The sequence below is a fragment of the Scleropages formosus genome, chromosome 17 (assembly GCF_900964775.1).
Source record: "Scleropages formosus chromosome 17, fSclFor1.1, whole genome shotgun sequence".
NCBI lineage: Eukaryota > Metazoa > Chordata > Actinopteri > Osteoglossiformes > Osteoglossidae > Scleropages > Scleropages formosus.
The window spans coordinates 13,067,546-13,095,248 of NC_041822.1; the positions used below are offsets into that span (position 1 = coordinate 13,067,546).

Here is a 27,703-nt window from a genome sequence, read left to right on the forward strand (position 1 = left end):
AGTGTAGAGTACTGTGTTACCGTTCACAGTCTTACATTTATATTTATATTTATTTGCCACTGCCTAAATCCCTAACGCAAAATGTTTTTTATTTAAGCCTGTGTCCACAACAACTTACAAAGTTAATGTTGTAAACCACACTACATACAAGTATTTAGCCATGTATATGCCTGGGTACGCAGTGGGTTGGACCAGGTCCTCCTTTCTGGAGGGTCTGGGGTTCGAGTCCCGCTTGGGGTGCCTTGCGACGGACTGGCGTCCCGTCCTGGGTGTGTCCCCTCCCTCTCCGGCCTTACGCCCTGAGTTGCTGGGTAGGCTCTGGTTTCCTGTGACCCCGTATAGGACAAGCGGTTCAGAAGGTGTGTGTGTGCGCCTGAGTAATTCTGTAGCAGAGCAAATCCAGATGATTACCTTGCATAGAGGTACTATGACAGGAGCAGAGACTTGAGACCAAGGTGACAGTTCTAGGCACTACCCTACTAATAACCAGACTGATTATTACATTAGATTCTTACATTCAGTCGACGAGCTCCACGAGACGGATACCTGTCTGCAGCTCGGTCGGAGCTAATGCCCTTCGCAAGAGCTCACAGCTTCTTACGGCATTCTGCTGGTAATCTCAGGGAAAGTACACGATAAGTACATTAACCCAATCTACATCTCTACTGTGGACTTAGCCCAGAAAGAGATGCAGCCAATCTCAAGTGTGAATATTGATACTCTAACCTGCAAATCTCCTGAAACGGTTTTAATTACCGTGATATTACTCTAACATTGACACACCGGCACTTATAATCCTTCTGGGACGGATCCAGCGCGACAGTATAGAATTACTTTAAGAGGTATATTGACCCTGTTTTATTTGCCTGTGCTCTCGTGCAAACCACGCAGGCTTCGGATTCAGAAGATTTCGAAGAACAAGTCCCGTAATACGGAATTACTGCGTTTTCACCTTTCCCTTTTTAGCTGTCTGTTAAAGATTTTTCAATTAAGTGTGTGCCTGGGCTGTATTTCTCCCTCCTGAAGAGTGAGAAGTGAACCATTTGGACACGGTTCCAGTTCCTTGACCATCACACCACCTGCTGTTGGCGGGCAGTACTACCCCAGGACACTGCCTGCTCCCCCCCCATTTCCCACAGGTGACCGCAGTAGCTACGGAGCTACAATACGATCAGACAGAAGAAAATAATCATGTGTACAGATGTGGCGACATGAAGAAACGCGCTGTGTTTTTCCGCGGGAGCGCGCAGGGGCGTCCTCTCGGTGGGCTCGCCGTGTCTCCGTCTCTTCTCCCCTCCCCGACTTCCAACGTCACTTCGCCACGAGTGGACGGTGTCCATAATACAATTACACGCATGGAATTGAGGGAAAGGGAACAGGAAAGGACGGGGAATATTCGTTTTTTTTCGTGAGGCAGACGCAGTCGGCGCGAAATAACACGAAATGGTGTCCTTGTAGACTGGCGTTCGCCGCGTAGCGCTGGGTGACGTTCGGGCGAGACGTGCCAAGCTTGTCGTCCGTGTTTTTTTTTTTCCCCCTCTCTTTCCCCCCTCGGCTTTTCCAGCTGGAGATAACTGTATTCCTGTCAAGCGGATTGGAGTGAAAGTCCGCCATATTCTGCCTCACCACGCCCGGGAGCCGCGCGATTCGCACCGAGGGCACGCGAAGCACCGCTCGCGCGCTCCTCTCTCTTTTCCCGCGTCGATTCGAGGGCAGCGCGCACTCTGCGAAGAAATAATGCTCTTTTGGGGGAAAGTGGCGAGAACGGCTGCGCTCGGCGGGAGCGCGTAGAGGCGGCGGAGCCCAACTCCGAGAGGATCTGTTCTGTCGCTCGAAGCGACCGAGGGGGAGAAACTCGTCGCCTCCATTAGGACATTAGCACGGGATCGGAGCTCGCCGGGGCTCGTCGTTTTTGTGTCTGCTCTCTCTGCCCGAAAGCGAAGGGGGAGGCCGGGAGGGGGCTTCGCGCACTCAAATACGAACGGACACATATTTTCCCCCCTTTTCTCCATCCATGTTCTCCTTTTATCGCGACCGTGTCCATGTTTTTTTCCGGTAGCTCGGCTGAAGGTGCGTCTGCCTAACGCTGCTGCTGGCGGAGGATTTTAATGTGTTGTGATTTTACAAGAGCGCATATCTAGTGTTGAATATACACGAAGTTCACGTCGCTGAAGCAGAGGTTTGTTTTTTCGGGGGGAAGAATGACCCTGGAGTCCATCATGGCGTGTTGCCTTAGTGAAGAGGCAAAGGAAGCCAGGCGGATCAACGACGAGATCGAGCGGCAGCTCCGTCGGGACAAGCGGGACGCTCGCCGGGAGCTCAAGCTCCTGCTCCTGGGTAGGAGCCCACCGCGGACCGCCGCCGGTGCTCAGTGCGCCACCCTACCTTCACATTTACCACACACAGTATTTACAGCCGCGCCGCCGCATGCAAATAGGGCGGTTCATTGTGTCAGAAGGAGAGGTTGTGCGATAATTTGAGCGCTGAGCGGAACGTTCCGCACATATTTGCATCTGAGCTGTTAGTCGACGAGAAGCCGTGTTTTTTTCCCCCTTTTTGGCTCGTACAGGTCTGTAGGAGGTAGCAGGTGGTTTCCGCCCAGGCGAGAGAAGAGGCCGAAGTGTGCGGGTCCCCGCGCGGCGCGGCGCTGGGCGGGAGGCGCGCGCCCTTCCCCTCCCGCAGCGCGCGCCCCGGCACACGTACCTCAGACGTCCGGGCGCTTTACCGTCTTTTTCTTAAATAAAATTCACTTCTAGAGCCATGTGGCTTGATATGGAAATGCTGAAGCAAGTGAGACGTTTTACGTCGAACGGCGAATTTTAGTCAGTTACTGGGGATTGTGTGTACCGCTTAGAATTGAATCGAGAATTTTGGATATTGTGTAGGCCGTATTTGAGTGGAAACAAGTTAAAGGAGTATATATTTGTTCTTAATTAAAATGCACAGTCTTGTGCAACAGTTGTGGGTAATACAGAGAAATTAAGTAATAAATGTTATACTGCAGTCAGGGACCTGTTACTTGTGCACAAATCAAATGAGATCAACAGACAGTTTTAATAAATGATAATCCAAGTAGTCAGAGGTTATTGACTGCTGGTGGCAAAGGTAAGATCAGTACAGACAGTATTAATACATGAGAAATGTTGTGTCATATTCAGAAGTTGAGTACTTGTGCTGAACTCATAGGTAAGATCTCTGGCCCGGAGGTCTCTTTACTCCAGCTGTAACCCTGGAAGCGGGCAGGCGAAGGTGAGCAGGATCCTGGCGAAGTCGCACCACGGGGGATCGGCCCCAAGGGATTTCCGCGGCCTTAAGTGTTTTCGGAAATGTTAGAGCTCATGAAAAAGCTAATATTAACAGGACGTTTTGGCTCATGTTCATGGGGCACAGGGCATTCAAAGCACACCATCCCCCCCTTCATACAAATCTTGCTATCATTGTGTTGTCTGGAGTTACATTTGTTACCAAAGCACATCATGGGATTTATATGTGATCTATTGGACCGCGGACATGGAAATAGGGGATTTCTATATTATGATGGGAAAAGTTTTCAGTCAGCTCTGATTTTTCTCAGGTTTTCCCTGCAGTGCATTTTAATGTTTCATTGGCGTGCGGCTGTTTTTGTTCATGTGAGAAACTGTCCATTCTCAGAAACTGCTCGTGAAGTCGTGATGAGCTAGCTGTGAAACTGTAAGGCATTTGTAAATCAGGGTACTCGATGCAAGGGATGTCAGTTCATTGCAAGGCGGTTTATTCCATCTCGTACACAGTATGAGTATTTGGTTAATTATTTCTTAACTCCAGAAAAATTATTGTAATGCAGAAAAAATCTGTTCTGTTAAAGAATTTCATTCATCATTTGCAGTTTAATTTTATAGTTATTTACAAGGTGCATGGTCTGTGTTACAGCTTGTTGTAAATGGCTGCAGAAAAACAATGAGTTGAGTGGAAGGCCCATACATCTGAGTGCAATGTGAGCTGCAGGAGACGTATCTTATGACTTGTAATGCTGTCTACGTTGACCTGTAGTGGGTGTCTTGTGAATGAGTGTTTGACAGGGTGTTGGAAATGACAGAGAGAGTTTATGGCCTTTAATTGGTAAAGGTTCTAGCTTTAAGGATGAGCCTGGAGAACAAGTAAATGCCTAGCTGAACCAGCATTGCTTGTAAATGACTTATTCATAAAAGCTGTTGTTGGTAGACAGAAGTGATCAATGGCTTCTAAGGAGTGTCTGGGAACCACGAGGAAGAGTTTGTAAGTGATCTCTTATTATTAAAGGTTTTAGCTGTAACTGGGGTTGGTGAAGAAATATTGTAAATGGAATCTGGGCAGGGCCACATAACTAGCAGTGCAGTCTGCTGAAATGGTTCCTCAGGAGGCATGAGGATGTCATTGGCCTACTGCACAATACTTCAGGACACGCTCGAGAAGTTGTGACATGGACCTCCATGCCATCGTTGATGGGCTCACTTTGCAGGATGCCTTAGCTAGCAGACATCAGTTTTCGTGTACATTTTTTGTTATACTTGTGTAAGGAACTAATTAATAGTTTGTAAATATAAGCTGGGGGGAACAGCTGGTAGCATAGTGGTAAGATCTACTGCCTTTGGATCCAGAGGTTGCAGGTTTAATCCCCACTGCTGGTTGTCGTACCCTTGAGGAATGTACTTACCCTAAATTGCTCCAGTAAAAATTACTCAGCTGTATAAATGGGTAAATAATTGTAAGCTTGTGAGAACTGTAACCATAACATTGTAAGTCACTTTGGAGAAAAGGATCAGCTAAAGGAATGTGTAAGATGTGCCAAAATTGTCTTTTGTGTTTTATGTAAGAGAAATGCTCTGTAGCTTTTTAACCACAGTCAGAGAAATTGGTGCTTTGTGTTGACCTCAGTGTTGCTCAGTAGGGTCATGAAGTCTTTGTCTTGTCTGAGCCTTGTTGTCTTAATCACATTAATAATTGAGCTTTGTTTGGTCAGATCACTGCCTGTTGAAGGTGCTGGGTGATTGTGGGTTACTGGCAGTCCGAGTACATAATCAGGAATTCTGCTCTCCGGGAATCTTTTTTTATTATTTTATTAACAGGTTGTCTTCAAGTGACTAAGCACTTTAGACTCTTGTGTTTAATGAGTCATTTTGGAGAAAGTACAAACTACAAAAATAAAACCTGTAATTCACTTGTTGCTAAGTAAAATAATTCTTCTCTTTAACTGTGGTTTAATGTTTTGTTTAATCAATGTCCATCTACTGTTCTCATAAAATAGTTGATGTAATGTTTGTATATGGCATATCCCTTATACTAGACCCAGTCCATAACAGGTACGTCACAGTGGTATTGTGGTGGCCCTGTGCTGTAGTCATGTGACCAGAAACATCTTGGTTTAGTTCTTGTGGCCTGTACTGAATCTGAAGGTGTACATGCTCTTTGAACCGAGGACCGCCAAGGCGAGCCGTATCCCGTGCTGCCCCTTTAACATGGCTGGCACTCTGGCTAAGGCACTCTTGCTGTATTGTCCAGGGAGCCTGTTTCATTGTGCAGCTGGCTCATGAGGATGTGTTGAGTAGACTGTGTTGTGGGGAGAACCGTGCTGTGTGCAGTGCTGCTCGAAGGGGAACTGATCCTTGACAAAAATCTCACCAGGCTGCGGTCCTCTTTCAGCAGAAGTCTGGACAAGGCGCTGTTGTACTGCGTCACAGTCTTAGGACCAGGACTTTCACATTCAGTTTTAAGTATTTCTTGTAAAGATGCAGTTATTCCCCTTAGCAGGTAGTACTTGATATTTTCACAAAGCCTTTGGTAAGGCTGCATTTGTACCTGTTTAATGGTTTGAGTTCTACAGGGCAATAGCAGTGTCTTGTTTAGGGGTACAAGCCCCTTATATCCTGATCTGAAGCTGAGTCCCCCCCCCCCCCCCCCCCGACATGTCTCTTCACAAATTCCTGGGGATGGGTACATCCAAGGAAAAAAGTCAATATTTTTTTCTTCTTCCAATTAATATTTAATTTGTTCCTCTTTTTGGTACCAATTTTTACATTATTTTGACTATGTAGAATTGATAGTCATGCCCCTAGGATATTCCCTTCCAGAGCTAATTTTTTTGTGCTGAGCTCCATGACTTGCCTTCCTCCTCAGTAATATATTGTTGAGAACTGATCTCTTAGGAGGAGCAGTTTTCTCCTTGTTAATTATTTACTTGGTACGCTTTACTCAACGTAACTGCGGCCTGCTGCACTGATGCTGTTACCACTTTGATGCTATCAGTGTTTCACTGTTGTGTAATTTATTATTTATTCATTGCCATAATTGTGGCTTCATGATGATCATGAGGCCCCCTTGAATAATGTTTTGAACTACCTGATTGAAATATAAAGGCACCTGTCATACCAGTAGATAAGAAAGAAGTAGCTTTTAAAGCTGACCATTCTTAATCAGACCTATCACATTTTCTAAATTTTAACATAAAGGTTGAATCCTCCTATCGACATTTTGCTGTTGTCCTCATCAAGCTTGACTTTATTCAGCCTCTTTTATTTATAGTCAAACTGATACTATGTTCCCTATAAGAAACAACCAGTTTGAGAGGACAGTTCCAGGCTGGTTGTAGACTTGGAACTGAGAGTGGATAGGGAAATGTGGCTGGTGTGTCCATGTATCACTGCTCTTAGAGGTTCAGTGCAGCAGCATGTCTGGCAAGTGACAGATTGTGGCCGATGCTGCATTCATCTGATGCTTTGGGGCGGAATCACACGTTTAATTGGAGGAATTTAAAATCCTGTCTATAATTTGGTGGATGGTGTGGGCTTTGCTTTTAGTAGTTTCTCTTTGTTTTACATGACTATCCAGGGGGAATATTGTCCTTATTGTCCTAATATTGGGAATATGTTGTCCTTCACGCAGCCGATAGGAAAGGGGGAAACTTCTCCATTTTGCGCTGTTATGTCGCTCTGGTTCATTTGAAATGGCTGGGGAATGCTTCATCTCGCCAATGCCACTTCCAGTCTGTCTGGTGGCCCATAATTACAGGTTTAGGCCCAATTGTTTGGATGTCAGGTCTGTGTTAGGGTGCAGGCTGTGGATATGAGGACAACAGGAAAGTGACTTTTATAAAACTGGTGTTGCAAATATTACAATATTACACAAAGGGATCTTTAAATCCTGGTGGGATTTATTGCAGCAGCATCAATAAAGGTGGAAAAGATAAAGTTTGCTGTATAGTGTCAGGCCTGTTGATTTCACATTAACTGTAGTTTATAAAAACAACTTGAAGGAGAGGACTTTGAAATTTTTTAAATAAAAAATATGGAGGTGTGTATTTTTCCTGTTTTTTTCATAGTGTTGGAAGTGAAGGTCTGATCCTAGTGTGAGCTCAGCTTTACAAAGAAGAGCAAACTGTGGTCAAGGGCTTTGTGGGTCATGTGAAGGTGCAGGGTGTCAACTCTCTCTCATACTCATTTGGTAAACAAACAGTGAGCGTAACCACGTTGGCCTGGACAAATGTGAAGGTGTCAAAGTTCCATGCTGACCGGCGGTCAGACATTTATACTGTGGAGGTTTAGCTCAATTTATTCCAGAAACCCATCCATTTTTGTAGTTTTACAGTAACTCATCAACTGTCTGATCCTGAGAGCTCTGTTTTGCGTTTCACTCATGCTGCTGCTCTGCTGTGCACAGTGGGAAATTTCCTTGAGTGGTGGGAGGAGTGGTTGGTCAGGAAGAGGAAGTAGGCGTTGATTTGTATGGAACACCCACAGCATGAGATGATATCAGTGCAGAGTGGCACTCGAAGATTTGACAGGATTGTCGATACTGTTTCTTGGTGGATGAGGAAGGTGTTGCAACAGAACTATCTTGCTTTGTTCCATTTGGCTTTCAGGACTGTAGCTCCTAGAAAAGCCTTTTATTGTCTAGTTCAGAGGTAATGCCCTGCGGTTCCAGTTACCTTATTTTTTACAGGAATTTTTGTATACTTGCTCCTGCCACCACTAAACACATCCACCCCCATACATACATACATACATTTCAGTGCACACAAAGAATATGGTGTGCTGGGCTGATGTGTTGATAGCAGAAGGAGGGGTTGATACATGGTAATTATTAACTTTTCACTCCTTCCAGGGAACATGCTCACACAGAGTGATTAACCAGGAAAAGGAAAGAGCGTGTGTGCATGTGCATATGAAAGATTTAAGGCTGCACCGCAGTGTGTGGAGGTGGAGTTTGAAGAGCATTAGTCATTCATCCATTTCTCAATTCAGATTTTAGGGATCATCTGTTCTTCACAACACTGCCATCTGACAGTGAAGCCCACTGCTGACTGGTACACAGCATGCTTCCTGGTTCCAGAGCTTCTTGCCCGTCACTCTCATAGTCTCTTTGCCAGTTTTGGTCTTACTAATAACATTTGGTGCTACAGCACTTACATTTTTTTGGTTTGCTTAAGTTTCTTTCATTTACATTTTCTTATTTAGCAGATGATTTTCTCCAAAGCGACTTTCCATGAACTCTATGTAGTGTTATCAGCCCACACACCTTATTGACCAGGTGACTTACACTGCTAGATACACTACTTACACTGGGTCACTCATCCATACATCGGTGGAACACACTGTCTGTCACTCACACACTAGTGGTGAACCTGAACAGCATGTCTTTTGACCGTGGGAGGAAACCCATGCAGACAAGGGGAGAACATGCAAACTCCACACAGACTGAGCAGGAATCGAACCCACGTCCTCTTGCACCACCCAGGTGCTATGAGATGGCAGCGCTACTTGCTGTGCCACTGTGCCGCCCAGTTTAATTTTTTGAAATTGTTATTCATCCATTCATTATCAATAACTGCTTATCTAATACAGGGACAAAACACTAGTCCATCACAGTGTACACATGCACGCATGCGCCTGTTCTCTTACACTACGGGCAATTCTGAATCATCAGTTCACCTGAAACCTTTGCACTCTGGGCCGGAGGGACAGAGTGCTCAGAGGAAATGAATGTGAGTATAGGGAGAACTTGTCAACTTCACAGAGACAGAATGAAACTTGCATCCAGACTTGCTGCCTAGGAGGTGTGGGGAAACAAGTGCTAGCTGCTTTGCCAGTGTACTGCAATTTTCTAATTTTAATGACTTCCTCAGCTGAAGCTGGATATTTTTTTGAAGCAGTTTACATTTATTCATTTAGTTGACTCTTTTCTCCAAAGCAACTTATGTTAAGCTATTTACACATTTATACTACTGGGTAATTTTACAGGAGCAATTTAGGGCACGTACCTTGCTCAAGTACTACAACTGGAGGTTGGGATCAAACCTGCAACCTTTGGATCCAAAGGCAGTAGCTCTAACCATTACATTACAAGCTGTCCCTGTCCCACCCACTTTAGGTGAAATAGTTGTCTCGCAATACTACCGATGCCTGGAAGGCAAGTTGTCTGCCCATGCAGCACATTCCCTGTGAAGCAAATAGCTTTTCATTACACCCCTAAGGCCACAGTGTTCCAGCAAGGAAAGGCAGGGCATTGAAAGAATGTGTAACCACTGCAGTCCTAGAGGCATCTGGAATGCCTGCTGGACACGCTTACACAGCGAAAGGGACAAGCCCTGACCGACTGGACTCATTCAGTTAGAACTCTGCCTGTTACTGCTTCGAAACTCTTGTCTAATCTTTGATCAGTGAACTTTGAGAGTGCTGTAGCAAGTCAGCTGACAATCAGGGTGTCCTGCCTGCCTGTCCCAAAATCTCCTACATCTCTGAAACTTTGCCTTCAAATCTTTCTCAGTGTTCTCTCAATGTGTACATGTTGGTGACTGTATCAGTACTTATATCTCTAGAAATTTGAATAAAGGGCAGGATACATTAATTTTAATTACTGTATTTTTAATTATTAACAGCTTTAAGCCACTGCACCTCATTAAGATTTCTCCTTGCTGTTCAAGTGGCAGTGTTATAAATGACCTTGTAATAAATGCTCTTCCTGCTGTAGGACCAGGTGTACTGTTTAAGAAATACTCTATTACCATTAGAAATGTAGTATTTTTGTATTTTGGTGATCTAACTGGATGGCCCAACTCAACGAAGTTGAAGTGTTTATGTTGTAGTCCAATTTTAAAAATGTAGTTTGAGGGAACAGCGTAGTTATAACTTATTTTCTGTTTTCGGTGCATCCATATAGACATTCTCAAAAAGCATACCTTATTATGCAATTTCAGTTCCTCTGAAATCCATTCAGTAGTTCAGTGTTAATTCAAATCCATGATGCTGAAACACTTTACTGCAGTCTTTGTTTTGGTTTGTGTATTAACTGTGATATTACCTTTTTTTAAAAAAAAAAAATAAATAAATAAATAAATAAATAAATAAAAAGAATAAAACTGTATATAGACCCAAGGCTGTATGGAAGGTAGTTTTTGCATGCTTTTTACATGGCTTTTTGTTAAAGGTGATAATCTGATTAAAACCAAGTCCATCCTGCTTAAATTCCATCGTAACTTTGTGCTCTAGTGATACTTCCCAAATAGTCCTTGAGTAAACAATGTGTTCAACCCATTACTAGTTTAATAAGATGCTTAGAAGATGAATTCTTTTAAGATAACATTGAAATGGCCTTTTTTGCTAGTTGTTTTCAGACTAATTTAAGTAGCCATATTTAAATATCGGGTAGAAATTCTGGCATCAAAGCTTTGGAGAAAATGGGCAAGCAGATTAGTACAATTGCAAATGACAGTAAGGTTATTTAATAAGCAGCAGTGCTCTGTTAAAAGGTTTACTGGAATGAAAATATTGTGACTAGAACCATTTCATTGAGTAATCTTCCAACTTGGTTTTCTGTCTTTGTTTAGGTCTAATCTGATGCCATGTTCCTGTTTACCTTCGGCACCAGCTTGGCCTAATGCAGTGCTACAGTATTCAATTGAACTCTGTGCTTATTGCTGATAACACAGTATTGTTTAAGTGATATACACATGCTATGGTTTAAATATCTAAATTTAACCACCAAAATGTACATTTTCTTTGGAGGCTTGGTTTGGCTTCATTGTAAATGTGGAAATCTGTCTTCAGCATTACATAAACATTAGGTACGAAATGTACAAAAGCACATAAGGAACACAGAAAAACCAATACATTATAGAATAATTAATGAGAATAAGAATTTCAGAGTAATGGCTTTTGAAACAAAACAGTTTTTAGTAGCCTTTAGTTCTCCAGGACATCGATCAGCTGTTAATTTTTTATAAGTATAATAATATGAATACTGAATCAGTCAGCATTGCTTTCCTGTAACTCAGCAGCGTATGGCACTCCTTAGCAGAAAATGTCCATCTATCTCGAGATACATCCAAATGATTCTTTTGCTCTTTCTTCTCATTGCATGTGAAAGCATAGGAATTGTTAGTATTAAGTTTGTTCTAACAAAGACAAATATTTGCACATATCACTGAGTTGCTGGGTATATTGTTGCAACACTGTATGTAATAGATTAGAATTATTCTGTGACTAGAAGCAGGCTGCTTTTGTGCTCATTTTTACATGTGTATTTTATTTGAATAAAATGACTTCCAAGGCACTTAGTGTTAGAACTGAATTACAGTCACCTTTAATGAACAGCTGCCCTAGATCCTGTTTTGTAATGTGTACCAAAGAAGTGTTTCGTATGGTCTCGGTAACCTGAATGGGATTTAGAGGTTTGGATTTGTTTCAGACACTGATTATACACTGCAGTGTGTCATGATGCCAGTGTAGATACTCTGCTGTAATTAGTCCGATGCATACTTTACTGCTCGATAACCTTCAAAATGGCTTCCTGTAGCTGCGTACCCCTCCGTGCACGAGGAGGTCCCGAAGCCCACCGGTGCGTAGCACGGAGGTGTCTGGGATCAGAGGGATGTGAATGAAACTGAATGAATTCCTTCTGATTATACAGTTGGAGGCGTAGGCCACCGATCAAAGGCTCAGCGCGATATCTGTGTCGAGCACATGGTTACAAATTGGAGGCAGCGGAGAAGCCAGCGTCGAGGGAGGCCCTCAGTTAGTCCCACTTACGTTGAAGTGGTCATGATAAATGTCTAATTGCTGCACATGCCAAAAAGAAAGAGAAACAGAAATAGTTTTGCAAACACCTGATGCATCAAGTGGATTTCATGCCACACGTGCCCAGTGCTAAAAGCAGAACCTGTCTGCCCATATCCCCCCTTTTTTTTTTTACGGTTTTAATACAAAATTTTAACTAAAAATTCTGAAATCACTTTGTTGCACCATTTAATATTCTTTTCATTCTTCTAAGAATTCCAAATATTTATTGGACCCTTTGTGGCAAAGTCTGTAAATTATTTTTTTTTTTTTTTTTTTTTTGAGGGCTAAAGGGCAAGGTTAAAACAGCACTTTAAAAACAAAAGTCAGCACTGAAATTCCCTAAATCCTCAGCTGCTCTTTAAGTTTTCATACATTCAGTGGGTTAGTACCAGGTGACATGTTGGTTTCTCCACAATGATGCTGGTGGTTATGATGATCATGGTCTTGCTTGTTGACCAGGCAGAGGTGGACGGAGTAATGTGTCAAACCGAAGTCCATTAAAGTGATGGACTGCAGCAGGAGAACAATTTAGAACATTTCAAAGTGGTTTTATGTGAAACTGTAGATGCCATCAAATGGTTGTCGTGCTTTCAGTGCATTTTAATGGTGCAGAGGAGGGTGGTAGAAACTTGCGCTGTATTGCTCTTCATTGTTTGAAATGAAGGAATCAATTTGTGATGTTCCACCCTCCCCAAATGAGTCATTACGACAGTGCATTATTCATTGTTTTATTTGCAATTTACAGAAATAACTCCTCATTTCGTACTGATTACTCCTGATCTTGGATCGTATGACAGTAAGTGCGGTTTTACAGGATTGTTTCACCATGTTAAGTTCACTGGAAGATGGCTCTGTTTCTGGCTATAAGCCAAGTGTTGATGGGCCTTTTTGGATCTATGGAGTTCAGTAATGATGTTGTGCAGTATATGTTGGATGAAAAGATTTCCTTATTTTGCTTACGAAGGAATGCTTCACTCACTTGTAGGATATAACTGAACTGGCATTTTTGCTGAATAACTTAACGCCTCACAGTTCCAGGGCTGTGGGTTCTGACATGGTTCGAATCTCACTCAGTCTCTGTCAAGTTTGCATGTTGTTTCAGTGTTCACATGGGTTTCTTCCCACAGTCCAAAGATGTATTTCAGGTGAACTGGTGACTCTGACTTGCCTTTAGTGTGTGTATGGGTGTGTGTGAGCAATTGTCATGCGATGCACATCTATCCTGTCCAGGACATATGCTGCTGCATGCCCCATTGCTTCAAGAATTGGCAAAGAAATTAAAGATGAATCTTTACTATTTATAATGTGTTCTATTATTGATGTAACGTTAACATATATTTAAGTGCTTTTCTGTGCTTTGTAAGTGATATGTTCTCTGGATTAAGTGCTGCCTTTTGAGACTGCAAAACAAAGACCTCTGAGCTTAATTGTTCAAAATAGATTTCCGCTGTATAACCACAGTCTACTTGCAGAGTTGATGTAGTTAAGTGAGTTGGGGGGTTTTTTTCAGCATCTGGTGAGCTTGTCTTCTAGGACCCTCTGTTAAAGAAGGTCATAGTGTGTCGTCTTCACACGCTCTACACTGTCTCAGAGGCTGGCTGGCCTAAGAGCAGTTGCATTGGCTGCTCACCATTGAGGCAGTACTACCTTTGGAGTCCCACCCATTTCACAGGCCTTTCCCTCTCGGAGACACACACACACACACACCCCCCCATACCCAATGTTATTTGCTACTGTTATTCAGTTTGTTTCAGACTGATATTTTTTCAGACTTATGCCTTTAAACATTAACTAAACCTGTTGTTACCAGGAGGTGAGAGCTTTCAGTGTTTGGATACGATGCCTGAATTTAGTGGCATGTAAGGACTACTATATAGAGTCTACTGGCTATCCCACTGCTGCTTCCTTATGTAGCCACATGCAACCTTTTTGTGGTACAATACCAGGTCCAGTAATTAAGTAGAGCCTTTAGATTGAGACCCAATACAAGCCAAATTTACCTGTATTCCTTTGACATTTACTGAAGTGAAATGAGTAAGTTTACAGTCTACAGGCTTGGCAGCTCTCTACTTATTTTCACGTCTTTGAACTGCATCAGGGTAGTTAACGGTTTGCATTGGCCGTTGTCTCATTTCAAACCTGCTATGGTAGTCCAGTTTTCTGAACCTTTTCTTAGGGAAGAATAATTCTGATGAATGCAGAAATTAATTGTAAAAATGCCCTTTCTCTCTTTTAAAAAAAAAAAAATAAAAATATATATATATATATTCCATTTGTTTCTCTCTTCTTTGCAACAGGAACGGGAGAGAGTGGGAAGAGCACATTCATCAAGCAGATGAGAATCATCCATGGCTCCGGTTACTCGGAGGAGGACAAAAGGGGCTTCACCAAGCTGGTGTACCAAAACATCTTCACCTCCATGCAGGCCATGATTCGTGCCATGGAAACCCTCAACATCCCCTACAAATATGAACATAACAAGGTAACTCCTCTACCGCAGTAGTACAGGTGCAGCTCTACCCAGAAACAATATACAGTTGACCCAACCACATTTGGGGGTTAGGGCTCAACTTTGGTTTGAGGGGCGCTGTGACCCCCCCGAGAAAATTTTTGGAATCGTTTTCTGAAACACTAGGAGCTTTATGTTTTGAAGCCGTGATTACATGAGGTATAACACACCAAAGTCTGTGACATAAACGCGGGACACAAGATTACTATGCGGGAGGAGATGTTGTACATGCGTCACTGGGTTCATTTTGTCGTTCTGAAGCGTGGCTATTCAGTTTTTTCCTCACAAAGTCTTAACTTTTTTACAAAATTTTACTTAAAAAAAAAAAAAAGGTGTATATTTATGGTGTTAAAAGATAAAATATTATACATATATTTTATGCATTTGTGACTTACTAAACTTTTTTATGCTTTCTTTACTTTTTGTCTCCTCTGCCAAGGCCGCAAAGCTCCAAAAAAAAAAATTTTCATTTATAATTGTTTGTTGCCGACCCACGAAAAATTGAAGCCATGATGTGGGAGGGTCAACTGTATTTCTATCATCCTTGTTTTGCTGCATTATTTTCAGTACAGATGTTTGTAGGCTAGGTGCCAGGAGAGCTTCTGCTGTTGGTCATCCATTGCTTACTAAAGTGAAAACCTGCTGTCTTGTCTTCTGGCCCATCATGGTTTTTATATATATATATATATTATATATACACACACACACACTGTATGTGGATAAAAAATGTTGTTTTATCACATCCCAGGTCATATTTACTGGTTAAGACCTTTGTAACTATACTGAGTTAGATAAGTATCTGCCGAAATGCTAGAATAAATAAATAACAGGCTTTCCAAAAGGTGTGGCATGGTAAAGTGGAAATGGAGCGGATTCTATCGCGGTGCTGTTGAAATGACAGCTGTGTGTCAGTATAATGCGTACATGTGATGTGTCAACTTTGCCAGATCTTTTTTGTTTTACTCAATAATTTGTTTTCTTCAGCAAAGACAACCATCTGATCCCAGTGCCCCAGTCATAAGTAAAACATGTCCATAGCATGATGTGAGGTGCAGCTTGCAGTCACTTCCTCCATGTGTTGCTAGGAGCTGGGCAGTCCACTCTTGGTGGGAGAAAGGGGGAAGGAGTCAGCCACTGCGGGAAGCTCTGCCAAGTCTAAGGAGCAAGGGTGATAGCTGTATCTTACGAAAGGCAGCCACGTGTAATCGCTTCCTGTCTGTCTGGCTCTTCCTGTAGATGTCGCTCACTTGGGCTCTACGCAGATGGGTATGTTGGTCCAACCCTCAGGGGTGGTTCTCCATGATCCTAACCAGTAAAAGACCTTGTTTGGGATTGGAAGTTGCACTACACAGTGACAGGTATCTTAAAGGTTTCATAATGACTGTCAAACAGTTTGAAACTTGGGACCTGTTCTAAGGACTGATCTTGTGTCCGTAGTTTCAAACTGTCTTCGACAGTCATTATGTCAGTCATGGACAGGTCAAGATGGCACTGTGTCTCTGAGATGCACCAAGGGCTGTTTTCATTTCCACAATTGTGACACAAAAAGCTTAGTTATGCAGTCCTCCTAAAGTTGAATCCTTCTTGAATTGAAATCGGATGGTAAACGAGCACAAAGCTCAAGCTGTTTGATGGTTTAAAGACCTCCTTTAATGACTCCTCTTAATGATATACTGCATCAAGCAGCTGGAAAGAGACCATCTTAAAAAGAACCAAAGATATTCAGGAGTTTTGTTCCTCAGTTATTTACGCACCGAGGCTGTTCTTCTGGGGCTCGGACCAAGTGCTGGTACAGCTGGCACTGCAGTCAGACGTTAAGTTTCCAGTGGAAAAAGTTTGGGCATTGTTTTTCTGCTCATTGCTGCAAATGAGATCCAGTGGCACCCATGTTCTTTTCCAGTGGGGTACCCTCCGAAAACTATGTATGGCTCCAAAGTACAATTGGATCACTTTGAGCAGGATGTGGGTCAGTGCACCACATTTCCAATGAAAGCACCACTGTTTTAGATCAATCGTATTGCCTGCAGACAGAGGTCACGTACCAGGAACTGAAGGAAATGCAGGCCCACGGGGTGGGGGTGAGCAGGGGGCAATGGGGGGGCACCGTATAAGAGAAGAAAAATATTTACTGTTCTGCACTCTCGGCTGCCCATACTCTGTTTGGTCAGAGGCACGCAAAACCAAGGTGAACTTCCCGTGACTCCGTAGCTCTATCCTGCGTTGGTGGGCTTCAGTTCTGCTTCTCAGCGATGGAGGCTGTGCCACTTGGTACAGTGAGAAGAGTACGGGGATGAATGAAACGATGTAATACGTGTGCTGTGTATCAACGATTTCGTAATCATTTCACGAAGGACCACTGAGCCTTCCCCACAAGTCTCTTCCTCACTTTCATGATGACTCATACAGCAGATAAGCTGCACACGGTGCCCATGTAATTCAGCAGGGAAATGCTGAATTCAGAACAGTTGTACTAGTGTTTTGTCCGCAGGAAAATTTTCCCATGGAAAAACTTGCATAATTTTATATATGAAAATCCCTCAATGGCTTATTTGGTGTCTGTTACGTGATCTGAGAATAGCAGAAAACCAGCTGTTGCTCGAAAATGTCTTTTAGAACTACAGTAATGCAGTATACATGAGTCAAGTGTAAGGATTCTCTGTAGTTTATTTGTACATTTGTTGATGGTTTGCATACATTAGTTGATGTTCTTAAATGAAAGTTTAGTGTTCATTGTGTGTGAAATAGCATTGCACTTTTCCAGATACAGTTGCATCTTACACTCTTTTCACTTACTGTACATGGTTTTAACTTCACACTGGGCACCCCTGGGAAAATGTAATGCATAAATTGTACTTTTGCTGAGATGTACGTCGCTTTGGACAAAAGCATCTGCTAAATTAATAAATGTAAACAGAATGGTAGGAAAACATGGGAAAGAAAAGGATTTTTGTGCAAATAATGCTTCTGAATGCACTGCAGGCCAGCTGAGCGAGCTAGTCTACATCGCACCTCTCCTGGATGATTCATGATACGATACCTGTAGATAGGCCCTCAGCTTCTCGCGTTCTCACTTTGTGTGTCTTCTCTCATGTATTGCTGTTGCACAGAGAAATGTATAGTTTAAATTTTTTTCTTTATTCTATGGTTTCTTGTTTGTTTAATTACAAAGTGTTTTTCATGTTATTGGTGCTATTAACATATTATACCGGGTATTATGGTAGCTTCCCCATAAGGTTTGCACAGTGAACTGATAATGTGCAATTCTTGACATTGCACACAAATTTTCTATATTAAAATAACTGTCATTTAAATGTTTATATTGATCAGTTGATTTTGAGTTTTAATCACTCTGGCAAAAGTACATTAACGGATCTCAAATCTCATATGTCATTCCCCCTCGTTCCTGAGTGACAGCATACTGATAATTGGTGGTAGCCAATATTACATTGGCGATTCTGGCGCTGCTTAGTCATGAGCTTAAACCGAATGGCCTTCATGTAGCCAGTAAGCTATGAACAGCCAGTATTGTAGCTACATCCAGAAATGTATGATCCAGTGATACTAAGTCGCACACCACAGTGCAGTATAGTGACACACAATGCTGGCAGAGCACACTATATTGATTCCTCAAGCTATGAATGATCAGGTTACTAATTTTTGAAAATACTGTAATCTGGGGTTCGAGTCCCGCTTGGGGTGCCTTGCGACGGACTGGCGTCCCGTCCTGGGTGCGTTCCCTTCCCCCTCCGGCCTTCCGCCCTGTGTTACCGGGTAGGCTCCGGTTCCCCGCGACCCCGTATGGGACAAGCGGTTCAGAAAATGTGTGTGTGTGTGTGTGTGTGTGTGTGTGTGTGTGTGTGTGTTTTATATTTAGCTGCATTTTTTTCATTTATTTATTTTGCAAAATTTCAGTTAGCAGTGGAAAAAGGCAACCTGTGGTTAACCACTGAGCCAGTAGGTGGCAGTAAAACACACCCAAGCGAAATAGGGCACTGCCTCAATTCAACTTATTTCCACATTAAGACCCCATGTCTTCTGTTTTTGAGTGTTGCTGATTAACACCAGCAAGAAGCATCTAGTTACCATACATACCAGACAGCAATGGATATAACAAGGAAGTGGTGAGGTGATAATTGTATGTGTTTATGGGATGAGATGGTCAAAAGCTGGGATTGAATACCTGAGAAACCATTTTTTTTGTCATTTAAAATATATTGAAACTCAGTTAATAAAAAGTAATACAATGTATTGCAGATTTTTATTTGTGGTAGGTTTATCCCAGTTTTATAGAACCTATCCTGTGACTAAATTGAGAAACATTTTTTAAGCTTTCATGGGTTGTGAATAAGTGGTAACATTATCTGTGGGGTTAAGGACACAGGCTAGTTCTCAGCAGGCACACCACTCCATGAACTATGAAAGCAACAATGTCATTTGTGCACATTAGCTAATGGTGGCACTCTGTTACTGCTTTCTTGGTTGGTTGGTTGATTGATTGATATAGTCATTAGCTTGACGACTGTCAGGCGACTTTTCTCCCACTGTTTTGTGAAGTAAACGGCTAGCTAAAATCATGGATGAATCAGCTGTCAGCATCTTCATTAAGCTGATGATCATGAAACTGCCCTTGTTGGAAATTTTCTTCTTAATTTCTAACATGGTACAGTACAGATGGCTCATTGCATTTTGTTTTAAAAGGAGACCTTTAAATTTGTTGACTAGCCACATGTTGTTGCAGAAAATGGCAAATACGCAGCCCCCCTCTATTGGCAGAGTTCCTATGAGCTAAAGATCGGTGGTGTTGGCTTGATGAAGAGACAATGTCATGGACGATGTGGTGTGCTGTGACACTAACAGGTATGCTGTGGTCAGAGGGCAGTGACTGTAACCTATGGTACAGGCGAGAGGTGGGATCTTTATAAAGTGATGTTTCATGTTTTACGTTACATTTACATTCATTTAGCAGACACTTTTCTCCAAAGTGACGTACATCTCATAGAAAATCCAATTTGTGCATCACATTCGGAGAAATAGACATAGCAGCAGATGCGTGATTCTTAAATACAGTTGGTTTCCTTCACCACATGCACCGATGTTCGTCACATAAGCAGCTGCATAAAACTTTACCAGAATATCACTGATTCGTAATCACCTTCCTAATGTTTTTTTGTAAGGCATGCCCTTAATTTTCAGTAGAAATAATACCTGCTCGGTTGTCATGAAAATTGAATGGTTGAGATCACTTGGCCCAGAATGAGGCTGCAAAGTTCTGCTTTCAGGTGTAGTGAGTGGACGTAGAAACCCGTAACGGTGCTCTAGTTTCAAGAATTTGGTTTGTACATGAGATTTAGCTGCTAAAGCCAAATAAATTTTTCCCCATCATCATTATAAAAATTCCACTTAAAGTGTACAAATATACGAAAGCCACAGATGTGAGGAAGCATTTGTTTAGCTAGTGTCTGACTTTATGAAAAATACAGTATTATGGAGGCTTACAGTCCATCTAGTCTTAACAGCTCACCAATGCGAGAGTTTTTCATGTTTCCGGGTAAATTCAGCATTTGGTGCAAGGTCCGAGTTCTGCTTTTGTCGCTGTCGTAGAAGTGGAAACAGGGCTCCGATTTCCAGAATATGCTGGTTCAGTGCTCACTTCTTCATGTTGTCTGAGCCAGGGTTACTTCATGTTAATTTCTTTCATTTTGCTCCACAAAGTGCAATGTTTAAGTGTTTATATACACTATACCAAGCCTATGTATATCTTGAGTGAAGAATCCACTGAAGACCAAAACAAATCCAGTGTACTGCTTGGTTCTCATTGTTCAAACTTCCAACACTGTTGAGGTTTGTAAGTGCATGTTATTGTCTGTTGTCTTAGATGAAGGTGTCAGATAAACAAACATTAATAGTCAGTGTGCACCATTGACAAAACTAGTTGTTCCATCTAAGCTGTGGTTTACTGTATAAAAGCCAGTAAACTGTGCTTGAGTGACAACAGAAAACAAGTGATTGTGTGAAATGGATTAAGGGTCAGCTGGTAGTGTAGTGGTTAGAGCTGTTGCCTTTGGATCCAAAGGTCATAGGTGCAAATCCCACCTCCAGCTGTAGTATCCTTGAGAAAGGTACTTACCCTAAAATGGTAAAGTAAAATTACCCAGCTGTATAAATGGGTAAATAATTGTAAGCTGCTTTGGATAAAAGCGTCAGCTAAACACATAAATGTAAATTAAGGAGAGCTGGACATTCAGTATGTACCATCTAGTGTTGCAGCCCAGTCAATCCATGTTTTTCACGCAGACCTGGCTCTTTGCCTTCTGTAAGTGTTGCTGTTTGAGGCCTCCTTTCTGAGACAGAAATGAAGTTTGAAGGTTCTAGTCCCTTGGCAGCAAGAGCATTGTGAAAATTGTGTGAACGTACCATTGACTGCATTCAGTGCATTTCGGGGCTTTTTATAAACTGGTATGCCTCTGGATCCCACCTCTGTCTTAATTGAGATGAAATCCTTCAGGATCTTGTAACACCTAAAGCTTGTGCGAAGGAGGAAAGCTGTGAATACCTGTGGTGGTTCCCATCAGGAGGCCTCAACTCAGGGTATGATGCATGTGTCTGCTATCATATGGAGGGTAGAACAGCTTGCAGGTCAGTTTGTCTGATCCTGGCTCTTCTGGACTTGTGCTGCAGCTTCTTACTGCAGACCAGCACTGTAATGAGACAGCAGAATGGTGTCAGTCAGTACGAGCTGATCTTGGCTTTCTCTAAGTTGAAAGGCAAGCTCTTCAGGGTTAGTTGTTGGTAATTCACGCTGATCCAAAGGCCCTGATACAATGATTGTGATCTTGAGCAATATCAACCCCGTTCTTAATTCTGAAAAAGTTCTGGGTTTTTACGTTTCAGTGATTGCTTCTTTTTGCAAATTTTGGCCTTAACTGAATAGTTGGGATTTTTTTTTCTCTGCTGCAATACTTCAAAACAATGGGTGCTTAACATTGCTGATGGTTGTTTTTTAGCTTAATGGTGAAAGCTTCATGTACTACACTGTTAAAGGTGCCCCTTGAAGGTGATTCTAAATATTATCTGTTCAAAATGTAGGAGGAACATTATCGATGAATCTAAGAAAAAAGGTGCTTAATCTGAAATGCACCTATGAAGAACAAGCTGTTTGTATTGGTATTGTTTCAAAGTGTAAGCTGTTATTTTACTATGTGCTAAGCAGTGACATTCAATTGTGTAGCCCTAATTAATCTCAGCTCTGTGTTTGTGTTCTCCAAGACACATGGTTTAGAATGACAACAAATGTCTTTATAAAAAGTAACAATGATTAAAAAAGTTATTTTTTGGAAGTATAACTTGTTTGTGCAGTACTTTGACATTGGTTATTATTTCTCTTCCTTGTCAGGCCAATGCAAACGTAGTTCGTGAGGTGGATGTGGAGAAGGTCACCGTGTTTGAGAATCCATACGTGGATGCCATTAAGAGTCTATGGAATGACCCAGGAATCCAGGAATGCTATGACCGGAGGCGGGAATACCAGCTCTCTGATTCAACCAAATAGTGAGTAAATACATTGCCATCTACGGTTGCAAGCCCCTTTGCGGTTTTCTCTCTCAGGATGAAGTCAGTTGTGTTTTTTAAAAGACATACATTCCAAACAAACTGGCGTGAAGTGTTGTCAGTCATACCCGTCTGCCTTGGTTTCTCTCGGAGTTGAGATCAGTGCTGCCCCTTAACAACTGTCTTGAGTAATTTCCATTGTCTGAGGGCTTTGATACAGAGTTTACATTAAATCAGGTAAAAAAATTTGTCTTTATTTGTTTGAGACATGGATTTCCCTTTCGCAACCTTGTGACCTCCTGCATGACGCGGGACTGTCAGTGTCACGCCAACCACTCATTTCCATATTATGTAATCTCAGGGGCCCTTGAACTAAGTGCTGACAAATGGCATCATTATCAGTGTTTATGTGGAACATGTGAGGAATGCTGAGAGTGAATGGTAAACATGCTCACGTGGTACTGCCACAAAACAAGTTGGCTTGGCATGATGATGTCACACTGAAATTGTGCTCTACATGTGTAGTGTAGCTCTTTTCATGTTTGACAAGCTTTGTGCTTTGTTAATACCTGGTCATCTAGCATTTTCCCTAGGTGAGGTCAGCCTCAGGTAATATACATTGACAGGTGACACCACTGAATCTGTTTAGGGTTCCGGGTGTCTGTCAGTCCAGTCTTTATGCGCAGGCTGTACCGTGCATTCTTTTTTTCCCCTCATCTTTCTGCAGCGAGACCTAGTTCTCCTTATACCTTTCTAACATTCACACCTGGTAATCTTGTTCCCTACTGTGTTCACAGTTACCTAAATGCTCTAGATCGCATCTCGGACCCCGCTTACCTGCCCACCCAGCAGGATGTGCTGAGAGTCAGAGTTCCTACCACAGGCATCATCGAGTACCCATTTGACCTTCAGAGCGTCATTTTCAGGTATCAACATCTGATTCACCATTCTAAACTTACATTACCCTCAAGGAACTTTCCAGTGTGGGTTGTGGGTTTGAATATGGATCATATCTGACTCAGTGTGCAGTTTGCATGTTCTCTGTCCTGTTCACTTGGGTTTCTTTCCACAGTCCAGAGATAAATGTTTTAGGTGAATCGGGGATTCTAAACAGCTTGTACTGTATGAGTATGGCACTGAATGAGCATGTGTGTTGCCTTGTGATAAATTGGGTTCCCATCCATGATGTTCTGTACATCCATGGCATACGCTCCTGACCACTGTGACCCTGCATTAGCATAAGCAGTTGATGGATGGATGGACATTGTAAGAATATATGATGCCACAACAGTCTGTTCCATCTTGCATCTTCATGATTTTACTCATCGCTTTGCTTGACTTGTTACCTTGCCTGATATCATCGCTGCTTTGCTTTAACTCACTGAAAATCAAATTATTTTTGTTTTTGAGTGCTATGGAAGTGAACTTTTCTGCCTTCATTATACACATACCAATTACAGATATCTGTCAGGTGAAAATGAAGAGCACAAGAACATTGGCTTATCTGGAATTATACTTTATATTGTTGGCTTTTACCAGAGAGTAACACTGGCTTTGTTCTCCATGTTTGCAGTTGTGGCTTGACTTCCTATCCATTTAACTTTTGTCAATTTTGAATTCAGGATGGTGGATGTGGGCGGCCAGCGCTCTGAGAGGCGCAAGTGGATCCACTGCTTCGAGAACGTCACCTCCATCATGTTCCTAGTGGCCCTCAGCGAATACGATCAAGTGCTTGTAGAATCTGACAATGAGGTAACACTCTAGCACTGAGGTCTGTTTTGTTTCTGCTCAGTACACCACTTGCATTAGATATATAATTGGTGATTTATTTATTTATTTATTTTACACGGAAAGCATACTGTTGTAATGTTTTAAAGGGACAGATGAAATGCTGCCCTGCTTTAAAACCATGGAAATCAGCAGTCGTCAGTGTAGTTTCCCTCAGTTTCGCCGGATTTCACTTGGAAATGGTTGCAAATGAATTTTCAGTTATTTTGAATACAATTCAGGACAACAAAACCCTTACAAGGATAGATCCAGCCTTGCTAATTTGCCTTTTTTTGTTTTCCAACTTGCTCTGAGTTCCCAGTCTGTAGTTTATTGCCTTGGGATGGGAAGGGAATAATTATGCGTTTCTGGGAATAACAATTATTTCAGACATTACATGACCCATATGGGGATCAAAGGTCTACAGACCAGGGTAGTTCCACAAACTTGGACTGCAGAGGAAAGTATAAACTTTGGAATCTCTGCAGGATACTTATATTAGTGTTTTAATGGATACAACAATTTCATGTTGTGCAGTTGAACATTTTATGTCCATTGTGACCTTTTGGAAAAAGATGATGCCTTGCATAGTGATGTAATGCAAATAATATTATGTTTACGGAATGATTACACATTATCCGTGGTATAAATCAGCAAGGTGCCATTTCAACAGTTTGTTAGAATAGAATGTCACCTTTTACTTATGTACTTCATTGCTAATTTACTTTTTCATATCTTACTAGCTTGTTTGAGAACTTATGGCTGCAAACGCAGGTCAGTTTAGCACAAAAATGTGCCTGTATAGGCAGGCAGATGCTGTGCCCTCTCATAGAGACAGTGATTTGAATTGGATTGTGTCCTTGGCAAGGGGTTATGTTGCAGTGAAATCCAGCCTTCAGTTTTAGCTGGGAGTGGACAGCGTGGAGTGACATTGCTCATGTGGGCAGTAGGTGGCATAATTGTTAGGGTTGTCACCCTGTAATCTCAATGTCCTTGGTTTGCATCTTGCTTCTGCTGTAGAACCTTGGATTAAGATTGTTATCCTGAACTGATACAGTAAGAGCAGCCTATTGTATAAATGGGCTATTCTTTTTAAATTCCCTTTTGACAAAGGTGTGGACTTTTTTTTCTTTTTTAAAAAAAAAAAAGAAAAAAAAAAAAAAAAAAAGGCTTAATATTCCCTTACTGCAGGATGTCCATTTAACAGTAAGAGTCTGTGTATTAAGAGAGCAGGTTGTTTGCCAGGGGCGTATATTAGAGCACCACATTCTCTCTTGGAGTGAGTGGCATTACTATCAGCAATTTCTGTTGAAGAATTTTAGAAATACACTAAAATGGAAGGTAGCAGTGAGATACCTGTCTTAGGTGATATTAGAACTTTGTAGTCTCTTCAAATTAAGTTTAAGAAATATATCAATTATATTAATTTCTCTTGTTATTTTCTTCCCCTGTCATGCAGAATCGAATGGAGGAAAGCAAAGCATTATTTAGGACAATAATAACATATCCATGGTTCCAGAATTCGTCAGTTATATTGTTTCTAAATAAAAAAGACCTGCTGGAAGAAAAGATAATGTATTCTCATCTTGTGGATTACTTCCCTGAATATGATGGTAAGTGGCCTGCTCTATAGTCTGAGACATCAGTGCTGATTTTAATTTGTCACTGCTAAAATCCCATCAAAAAGACACCAACTGTGAAACAAAAAATGTGTAGTATCATCATTGATCTATTTTGGATAATTTTTCACAAAATGTGAGAAAAATATTCTATCACTAAGACAGCACTAAAGAAAGAGATTGGTTTTAGTTCTCAAAGGTTGAAAATGAATGTGGCAGCTCATTCAAGAGCTTTGGCAATGTGACCCCACTTGCCAGAGCGGTTGTATTACAGTGTAGTTTTGCCTCTTTCAGGTCCCCAGCGAGATGCCCAAGCTGGTCGGGAGTTCATTTTGAAAATGTTTGTGGACCTGAATCCGGACAGTGACAAAATTATCTATTCCCACTTCACCTGTGCCACAGACACGGAGAACATTCGCTTCGTCTTCGCCGCCGTCAAGGACACCATCCTGCAGCTCAACCTGAAGGAGTATAACCTGGTCTAGTCATGCCTGGGAAACACAGTTCAACCCAAGTACAACCTAGTTGGACCAGACCTGGTGACTGATGAGCTTTGCAAGATGTACTGTAATATCTGTGAAAAAAAAAATTGACAACAAATAATTGCATAATACTAATTTATTGCCGTCCAGGGCCCTGTGTTAATGGGGCCTTTAGTAAATATTATTCTATTTAAAAGGAAAAAGTAATGGGGGCGTTGGAGATTGCTGTTAAATATTTGCAGCACAATTCCTAATTTTTAGGCTAAATGTTGTGAATTTTCATTTTAAAATCTCACATGTGCACTCAAGGGTGGGCTAGTTTGTTTTTGCTTGAGAAGCCAGCCAAGCGATCTCACCTTCCAGATCTGATTTCCAACAGCCTTTTGGCTCCCACCCATTCCTGCGTTGCGTGTCACTCAGCGCTGAGATAACCGCTCCAGATCTGTCTAAGCCATCTTTGTGTTATAATTTATGTGTGTTTTTTCTGAAGGATGGAAAGTATTGAAACTGTGATTTTTAAATTATTGATATAAATTATTACATCTGGTTAGGTACTATCTATTTTATGAGCATGAGAGGACAGACATGTAGACAAAAACAGGTTATAATTCATGAAGGAGCAGTTAAATAACAGAATATCAGTTTAAGGTGACAAGAATTGAGGGGCGCTCGGACCAATCCTGTGATAGAACCATCAAAAATCTGTGCGACTATTTTCCACATTAAACATTTAGTGCCACATCTTGATTTCAAGAAGAATTATTTCAGATGCCAAATGAATACAGCCAAACATTTTCGTGGCTTTCTAAGGATATTAATTTTAAAAGTATTTCATGCAAGAGCAGGTAACCTCAAGGTAAAACATTTGAAGAAACTGTAAATGTGTGTAGTTTCAGCCTTCTAGGTTCCCCCCCCCCCGCTTTTCTTTTTGTCTTAGAATGCCAAAAGCACTGGTTGCAAAGGGTTTTCAATTAAGACCCTGTAGGCCAAGACTGATTACCGTTACAGCATTCACTTTTAAGATGTTATTTAGGGAAAGATGTGTTGTGGGTGCCAAATTAAGCAAAGTTAAAACTATTTAATGTTTGGGTGCTCAGTTGAATTTTTTTCTTCTTGGTCATTCAAAAAATGTTCTTGGAACCCAGTGTAACTCGGTGTATAGTTAGTTGGTTGTATCAGGAGTGCACTTTTTATTTACTTACTTTTTAAAAAAATATTATATGACTAATTGCCCAACATTAGACCAACACGGCCTCAGCTTTTGTATACATGGATGTGCATTTATTGTGAAATATCAAGGAAGAATATGTGGGTTTACTTTTTTTTTTTTTTTGGAAATTTATTACCCCCCCCCCAATGACTAGTGCATATGTTCTGTGGCCAGTGTACCCATCTGGGGCCTGTTTCCAGAGAGGGGCCAGTAGAGCTCTGAACGCCTGAGACATTATCTGGAGGCTCTCTTCTCTCAGCCCGGACTGACTCATGGCAGAGCTGTGTGAAAGAGCGATGATTTGGGTCGAGTCCAGTCGCAGAGGAGCCAGTGCACTTGTCGTGGCTCAGTGGCAAATGAAGTGACTTTGTGCTGTAAATCAGTGACCACCAGTGACAAAATTAACAACCAAAGTTAGCCTGCATCCTGGATTGGCTCTAGTCTTGCCCCCATTTTTTTTCTTTTGAGTATATATTTTTTGTTATTATTCCCTTAACATA

General features: G+C 41.7%; 1 protein-coding gene across 1 annotated transcript; it reads left to right on the plus strand.

The window, feature by feature from the left end:
• The first annotated feature begins 1,228 nt into the window (after positions 1-1,228).
• Positions 1,229-27,703, plus strand: LOC108938603 (guanine nucleotide-binding protein G(q) subunit alpha). The gene is made up of 7 exons (XM_018759314.2): positions 1,229-2,337; positions 14,366-14,550; positions 21,971-22,125; positions 22,923-23,051; positions 23,748-23,877; positions 25,352-25,505; positions 25,806-27,703. Exons 1-7 carry the CDS (start codon positions 2,202-2,204, stop codon positions 25,994-25,996), a joined length of 1,080 nt encoding a protein of 359 aa, XP_018614830.1. The 5' UTR covers positions 1,229-2,201; the 3' UTR covers positions 25,997-27,703.

What these genes read in the sequence shown, in the direction of transcription:
- LOC108938603 (XM_018759314.2), top strand. Translation starts at nt 2,202, where the DNA reads ATGACCCTGGAGTCCATCATGGCGTGTTGCCTTAGTGAAGAGGCAAAG. An exon ending in CTTCAGAGCGTCATTTTCAG is followed by an intron (nt 23,052 to 23,747) that starts GTATCAACATCT and finishes TTTTGAATTCAG; the next exon opens with GATGGTGGATGTGGGCGGCC. An exon ending in TTACTTCCCTGAATATGATG is followed by an intron (nt 25,506 to 25,805) that starts GTAAGTGGCCTG and finishes TGCCTCTTTCAG; the next exon opens with GTCCCCAGCGAGATGCCCAA.